Genomic DNA, 8,499 nt, shown 5'->3' with positions numbered 1-8,499 from the left:
AAAAAAATGAGCATGCTTTGTGAGGAGCAATCATCGACTGATGGCGGCGCCAGGGACATCCGAGACATAAGGTAGGAAGTGTTCTCACTGGACATAGGGTGGTTCTATATACACCCCCCCTATTGCTCAGGACACCCCCCAAAAATTAAAAAAAAATTAAATACTCTCTACACCCCCCCCATTTGCTAAGGACACCCCTAAAAATTAAAAATTCCTAAATTACCCCCCACCCTCCCCACCCCCTCACCTAAATTGCTCTCTACACCCCCCAAACCCCCCCCACCCCGCTCTTCCCCTCCAAAACACCCGCCGGCTTCTCCCTTCCGCCCAAAAAACCTCGCCTCAAGCACCTCGCCGGCGGCCAAACCCCCTCCGTCTCCCTTTGAACTGTTCCGCCCAAAGCACCTCGCCAACGCCCAAAACCCCCCCGTTCCCCCTTCTCCCTCTCGTCGCCGGCATTCTCCCGATCTCCGACCACCTCGCCGGCTTCTCCCGGAACCACCTCCCCGGCCATCTCCCGAGCAACGAGCACCTCGCCGGCGCCTCCACGACTACCTCAAGGTAGCTCCCCCCCCCCCGCCTCCCCAAATCGTTCGGCACTGGTTCTTTGAACCAGTGCCTTCGGTTCGGCCCCATGGGGCCGACCCGCTGCAATTGGGTCGGCCCCATGGGGCCGACCAAAATACATTGGTTCGGCCCCATGGGGCCGACCCAATGTATCTTGGTCCCCATGGGGCCGAATCCAAATTTTTTTTTTTTTTTCTGTTGCTAGACTAAGGATTATTTTTATTTCCAAATTTTAGCCTAGATCACGTCCTTAGGGTGAATTGGATACCCAACAAATCTTTCCTTGTATTTGCTCAGCCAAGTATCTGACACATACTGTAGTGCATCTGGATAGGTACCGAACTCTCTCTGCAGTGCACTCCAGCGATCATTATACTCGTTTTCCGTGGAGGACAGCACTAGTACATTCCAACTCATAATAAATTTATCCCATTTCTCCTTCAATTCGAAAAATTTTTTGCACTTGGCCAAAACATTCCTACTAATATGCCATCTACATAATAAATGTCTAGCAGTAGGAAATACTCTATGAATTGCATTCATCAAAGCCAAGTCTCTATCTGTAACAATCAACTCAGGCAAAACATCATCAGCTATGACACTGCGCAATCTCTCTAATGCCCAAGTATAGCTTTCTTCCCGCTCAGAATTTAAGTATACAAAAGCAATTGAAAATGTCATGTCAGTAGATGTCACCCCCACAATCTCTAAGAGCGGAAGACGATACCTATTCGTCTTGTACGTGCAATCCATTATCAACACACGGGGAAATGCACGGAACAAATCAATGTTGCCAGGGTGTGCCCAAAATAAGTCATGCACAACATCCGTATTAGTACAATTCCTATGCCACTCAATATATTTAGCCTCTGATAATTTACCTAATAGATGTTGCATTTCAGACCTCCCGGCTTTCTCTACAACCTTAAACCGTTGACGTACATTGTAGATAGTCTTGATAGTCGTAACATTGAGGGCATCTCTTTCCTTCAATGTGGATAATATGTCCTTTGGACGAACCAAACTCTTCGACATATCCACTAACAATTCCGTCTCCTGCTCAGATAATCTCCCTGCATATGAGTGCCCCTCCAGATTCTCTGCAGCGGGATGATTGTGCACTCCACATACGACCAGTAATATCCAATCATCCGCAGTATCCAATTTCTTTCCTCTTAATGCAAAAAGGCATCCACACTTCTTTGTCCCACAGGCAGTCTTTATTCGCTTTTCTTTTTTGGTTCGGTACGTCCCACCCCTCTCACAACCTAACGTAATTCTGGGTTTCTTAGAAATGGTACCTGCATCGGATGATTTGATTACAACAACAAAACCATTTCGCCTCCCAGCTTCACGACACCAATTACACAAGTCCTCTCTACTCTTGAAGATCTATACATTAAACAATTTATGTAAGTACACAGTTGTAAAAATAGCTCGCTAAACTAATACAAAATTGCACAATACATTATAATACCTCGTAAGTTGTAAATTCGCTTGTGTAATCCAGTATAAATTCTGATCCAATTATACTCGATTCGGTTGTAGCATAGCCCTACATATAAAATAATTTATCACCAAGAATTAATGAATCAGAGGATCTGTTCGGCACAAAATTCAGCACGGCACGCGATTTGGCACCAGAAGCCTTCTGTTCGGCTGCACAGTGCCGAACAGAAGGCTTCTGTTCGGCTGCACAGTGCCGGACAGAAGCCTTCTGTTCAGCACTGTGCAGCCGAACAGAAGGCTTCTGTTCGGCACTGTTCAGCCGAACAGAAGCCTTTTGTTCGGCGATCCAGTGCCGAACGGAGCACGAACCGTGAAAAAAAAAAAATTTCGAAACAAGGTGGAACACGTACCTTTGCGGCCGATTCTTCGTCCCAAATCACTAGTTGCTTGTCCATGCTTCGAATGGGGCTTAAATCTCCTTCAAAGATCGCCTAAACGATGTAAATGGATCGAGGGGTTTAAGGGGGGTTTTTTTTTTCTTTTCAAAACGAAACGGAGGAGGAGGAAGGGGGTGTACTGAGAAAATTTCAAGGGCAATATGGTAATTACACTAAAGGTTAGTTTGGGTATTTTTTTTTTGGTTTTTGGGGGGTGTCCTTAGCAATAGGGGGGGTGTATATAGAACCCTCCTTGGACATAAGACTACCCTCTTCTCTTACTCCCCTCCCCTGCGGGCCCCGATCTATCGAGACATCGGAATGGAGTTCGTGGAAGGAGAGGCGCGGCCGCGTTTCCTCTTCCGAGGCGGCGTCGGGGGCGCCGCCGCCGCCGGCGACGGGGACGCTGGAACCCTAAAAGTCCACAAGCTCCACGCGGCCGCCTGCCTCTCCGCCGCCTCCCTCCTCCTCTTCGCCGTCGTCTCCCTCTCCCATTCCCCATCCCTCTCCTCCCTCCTCGCCTGGGCCTCTCTCTCCCTCATGCTCGCCCCCTTTGCCCCGCCCTCTGCTACCGGCGGCGACCCCCGCGTCGGCCGTGGCCCCCTCCTCCCCGACCCTCCCGCCGCCCCCACCGCCCGCTCCGGCCCCGACGAGCCTCGGAAGCGGAACCTTGCCCGCCGCCCCAGATCTCAGCCACCTCCGCCGCCGTCCGGTCCTCCTTCGTCTCCGGTCGTTTCCAGTCCTCCAATCTCCAAGAAGCCAGAGGAGAGAAGCGGCGATCCGAACTCTAATGGCAGCGGATCGGCCAAGGAAGTGGAGGGAGAGAAGGAGTGGACTGATGAGGATTTCGAGCTTCTAAAGAGGCAGATCTTGAAGCATCCGGTCGGCGAGCCGAAGCGGTGGGAGAGAATCGCCGAAGCCTTCCGTGGGCGGCACGGATTGGATAGTGTGATCAAGACTGCCAAATCCTTGTCGGAGAGGAAGCCTGCAACTGGGGAATCTTTCCAGCAATTCTTGAAGCAGAGGAAGCCATTGGACAAGCGAGTCGACGCCATTGTTGGGGACTCGAAAGATGGAATTCTGGCAGAGAATGGTGAATCGAGAAAGGAGGATGGGGGAGGGAGTGGGACCTGGAGTGCTGCAGAGGATCTTGCACTGCTTAATGCGCTCAAGGCATTCCCCAAGGATGCGTCGATGAGGTGGGAGAAGATAGCATCAGCGGTGCCGGGGAAGTCAAAGGCTTGCTGTGTGAAGAGGGTTGCGGAGTTGAAGAGGGACTTTCGGAGCTCGAAAGCTTCTGAAACATAGAGACTTGCTCTAATTTGGTCTGGTATGGAGGCGCCGATGAGGTAAGCCCTGCATCTGGTGGCTCCTCTAGCTCTAGTTGGATTAGACACAACTATTATTACAGAGTTTTGTTCATCCGGATTCTTACAACTATAACATTGTTTTAAGTTCTATTCTTGCAAAATTAATGGTTTTCTTCTATATTGTTATAATCTGTGTAAATGTTGTATGCTAGTTAAACAATACTAGGACGAATGAGGCTTTGGTTTCTTGTATGCACAAATGGGCTCCTTATACCAGGTACCTCACATCTCCATATATGCCATAATCTGAAGCATCCTAGCAAGCTTTGGTATTAGATTCCTCACTAATAAGGAGCCCAAATAGAGCACCAAGACCACTAAAATCATCGTTTACTTCTCCGGCCCGAGTCCACTGCTTGTCCTCTCTTCACTTCTATAAGGATCAATAGTTTCAGGGTTTGGGCTTGGTTTAAGCTTATAAAAATGTTCTGATATTACTTTTGCTCGGCCAAGAAAAGCTTTTGGTTTACTGTTGCATTGGATAAACCTTCAGGCTGGGTTCTTTGATCATCATCCATCCTATTAATTAACTTCAGTAACTTTTGTTTGTAGGATATTTTATTTCTTTCGCCCCTTATGTTTAAAGACCCATAAACAAATCGCTAACCTGCAAGCTTTAACCGAGTTTGTTTTAAGGGAATTAATGGGCTTGACACGGGCCTGATCCATAAATAATTTGCTGATTCTAGCTCACATGATTTAGTCTAGGTCATCTGATCTGTAAAAATCCAACCATGCAGGCTCGGTGATTTGGGATTCCAGTTCCTTGATTCCTATGGCACTTTGTGATATCTTGCTTGCTAATTCTACGGGTTCTATCCATTCTAGAGCTGAGTAAACAGGCGAGTTTAACAAAAAAGGAAAAATCCGATTAGGCCGACCTACCCTGATTCAAATTTGTTTTCCTGATTATTGTGTGGGTGCCCAAATTTAGATCTTCTCATTGGTAACTTCATTCTCAGACTGATGAAGCTGTCTGGGGGTTGTGAATTTACAATGTTTAAGAAAAAAGCAGAACTTTGGACTGAATTAGATCTTTAAGTTCATATACATTTCTTTTGAATGCCATTAGAACTATAGCAGTGAGGAATTTAGATTTTAGAGTTTCATGATTGCAAATATTTGTTATCAAAAATTCTTCTGGAATATTGATTGTACTTATTTTAGTACTACCAAATCTTTCTGAAACCAAAAAGATAATAATGTTGGGATGGAACAAATAACCATACCAAGCAACAGTGTAAATAGTTTAAAGGTGCAGATTCTATCCCTTTATTGGTGAAATAAGAAAAACATAGGCAGGGATAAAAAAAATACCTTTTGGGGGGAATAATGTAAATTTTTGACTCCACATTTCTATCGGGTGTAAATTACAGTAAACAGAAATTGATGGTTTTGTCAGGAGCTGAATGAAGAATTATAAAAATCAAACTTCCTATTATAAGTGAAAACGGTCGTGAATTAAGTGCATATGCTGCTAATGAAGAAATTAGGCATTGTTAACATGCTGAATAAACCAAAGTGTGAACTGAATTCACTTTGTTCAAATATGGGCTCTCTCTCTAATTAATGTTATGGAAACACAATATGTTGAAAAGACACTGCTGAATGAATTTGGATCCGATGCGTCAGCTCCTTCAGCAATTGGTGAAGGAGTGTGTAAAAAACCCTTTCTGTACTTTCACCCACCTGTTATTGTTGGAATCCTAGAACACACTGACATTCTCAGGTCACATCTGAAACTTTCTTGGCAAAAAGAAACAAAACACTTTAGTCACCAGCAAGCATTGGATTGTTGGTTTTATTTTTAATCTGGCTAATAATTTAAGGTATTAGCACAAGGAAGTGATACCAACTGTTGTGCAATATAATCTTTTTCATTGAATTCATGAAAAGTGTATTTTTCATTATGATAAAATTTTAGAGAGAAAAACCTAGAACAAACTTAAATCTGAAGAATTTTCTTGTTTGTTCTTGTTGGCTCACATCTATGACCATCTAGGTATGTCATGGCTTGATATTGATAAGAAAAGAACAAAGAAATTATTTTTGCGCTTTGGTCAACCATAACTTATAGATCAAATTAACTTCCAGCAGTTTGTAGGATGTCTTGATCTCTTTTATCATTAAAACTAAACCTAACAATTGGAAGATTATCTCTGAAACATGAGAAAATTTTCAACCCTTCAAAGGAAAATACAACAGAAAATTTAACTATCTTATGATCCATGCTAGATTTTTTTGTTTAGTTAATTTGATGTAATTTTCTAACTAAATTATGTCAGTGACTTAATCTAATGCTGTAGATATGCAATTGATGAGCAGATCCTGCATGGTCAGCCAAGTTAATTTGGTCCTCCAGGTCCAAAACGATGATCTTTTATTTGATCACCAAACTTTAAGAAATGAAATTTTGGAGTTCTTTCTTAAAAAATAATGTTTGAGAGAATTCAATTCTTATTAGTATATAAGTTAGGTATCGCGAGTTACGCTAAATCAAAGCTTTACAATTGAAGTTGCACATATGCCATGCTCCACTAATTGCACATTTTGCTGTCACTGGCACTGAAGATGTTCTTCTGCCTGAGTTCCTGTCTGCCATGAATTTGAACAAGGCTCACCGGTCAAAAGACAATAAAGTTATCGCATCAAAAACTAGTAAAAGATTCAAACACCTAACACCTGAAGAGAAAGTTATCAATGACCCTGGCAGTCTGATTTCCACCATCTAGCTCCGGAGCACACACGAAGCACGAGGATCAGATCAGTGGGGAATCAACTGAAGTCCATCACATTCTCGGCCTTCATCGATTTCTTATCAATAAAAGTGAGAGTGCCTGTTTCATTAAGTGATAGTACATTCTTCCCGATTCTAGCAAAGTATTTTGTCATTTCTCCCTCCACCCCATCCGACTTACAAGATCATGTTCTGCATCCATGAGATCAGCACTCAAAGAAGCTGTAACTACAACTGTTAATGCATGCAGGATCTTATATGATAGCCATCATCACTGAAATATTGGCCATGAGACTCCTGAAAACAAAAACTACCAGTTCCACCAGTTAAATTTATCAGCATTCATTTCCTTCGAAGACTCGCATCACTTTTTTGCAGTTCTCACATCAAAAATATTTAGCATAATCCTTTAATTAAAAGTTAATCACTACTGGCTAGTGAGACACCGCCACCCGATGGAATGGACCCAAATACAGGATGTATTGAACCCGTGATTGCTTGCAAACATACGAATCTTATATATATATATATATATATATAATCTCCGTGCATCAAGATATATACACACATCTGTTTTAGCACTTCTTATGTTACATTTAGGTTTATGGGCCCATGACTGTATACAAAAAACACCAACCTTATCTTTTCAAATGATCTATTTAAATTAAAATGAATAGAACAATTATAAAGAAATGAACTCCATTCTAACTTCATTTTATCTACGCGTGCAGGATTATCATTAATAGAATGAACTTTGTTGTTTTGTTTCTCATCGTGAATAGAATAAAGTTGGTAATTTTATTTCTCAGCCTAAATCAATTGAGAATGCAACGTTCCCACATGACTGAGATTTTTTGTAACAAGATGGAACAAAATCAAAAGGTTGAAGAGGGGCAAAGAGGAGAGGGACTTGATGGTTCTTTTCGACGATCCTCTAGATATAATTGTTGGTAAAGCAGCTTTAAAGAGCACACAAAGAATTTTATTTTTGAAAGGATGCATCACTCAAGGTGCTGCAGCTCGAACCTGAGCTAGATGTGAACGGCAGCTAGAGTTGCTACAGTCCTCAAAATAGTAGTGCTGGACCTCTGGCTGCAAGTCGACTGGCAAGTTGCAACTAAATTTGCAGGCGATCCAATTAGCTCGAGCCTTTTCAATTATTTGTATGTCCGGTAACCATCAAACTCAACCTGAAAATTACATTATCTTTAAATTTTGAGACTTTTGCAGAATATCTTTAAAACAATTGTTTAATATCTTTTTGAAAGAGCGTTCGCTTTAAAACGTAATAGGATGACTAGCATTGTGGAAAGCTGCGTTTATTAGGGATGAAATATTTATAAATGTGTGGAAAGTTGTGTTTATTAAGTATGAAATATTTATAAATGTGTGGAAGGCATACTAATACAGTGTCAACACGGTACGATATAATTTTTTTTTTTTGGTCCACCAAGTTTCGATGCTGGACTGATACATCCGTACTGTCCGATTCGGATTGGTCTGGTGTACCATGCGTGAGACGCAATTATTCAGCAAACAATGTAACCAAGCAACATGTGAATGTTTCCAAGTTATAATGTTACAGGGCCCATTCGTAAATTTAATCACATATACTTTTGCGATCAAGCTCTCCAAACTTGCACATTCTCGCTAAACCACCGCAAATATTTGTGCTTGATCATTTAAATTTTACCCTTTTTAGAGATTTAGTTTCCATTTTTTTTATAAAAAATGGCATCCCTACAATTGGAATAGGACGGAATTTCAAGGTTTCACAAAATAAAAAAGAGAGCCAACAAGGAAAGAAGCGAGTTAATAAAATCTAAAATTAGACTCTAAAATTTGTGCCTCGCATTTTGAAAACTGACATCATTGAAGATGTCAGTTTCCCGAACTAATAAAGTTTTGATAGTTATACCAAATGATCTGGATCGAATCC

At 42.2% G+C, this 8,499-nt stretch overlaps 1 protein-coding gene across 2 annotated transcripts; it reads left to right on the top strand.

Moving 5' to 3' along the window:
- Positions 1-7,041, top strand: LOC103714068 (transcription factor MAMYB). 2 transcript variants are annotated; one of them, XM_039115518.1, is made up of 3 exons: positions 1-87; positions 2,707-3,802; positions 6,395-7,041. In XM_039115518.1, exon 2 carries the CDS (start codon positions 2,775-2,777, stop codon positions 3,759-3,761), a length of 987 nt encoding a protein of 328 aa, XP_038971446.1. In that variant the 5' UTR covers positions 1-87; positions 2,707-2,774; the 3' UTR covers positions 3,762-3,802; positions 6,395-7,041. The 2 variants fall into 2 exon arrangements, with proteins under 2 accessions (XP_038971446.1, XP_038971445.1); XM_039115517.1 differs by lacking the exon at positions 6,395-7,041 and having other exon boundaries at positions 2,707-3,985.
- The last annotated feature ends 1,458 nt before the right edge of the window (positions 7,042-8,499 follow it).

Source organism: Phoenix dactylifera, chromosome 18 (genome assembly GCF_009389715.1).
Source record: "Phoenix dactylifera cultivar Barhee BC4 chromosome 18, palm_55x_up_171113_PBpolish2nd_filt_p, whole genome shotgun sequence".
Lineage (NCBI taxonomy): Eukaryota > Viridiplantae > Streptophyta > Magnoliopsida > Arecales > Arecaceae > Phoenix > Phoenix dactylifera.
This window is presented reverse-complemented; position numbering and strand designations above follow the sequence as displayed.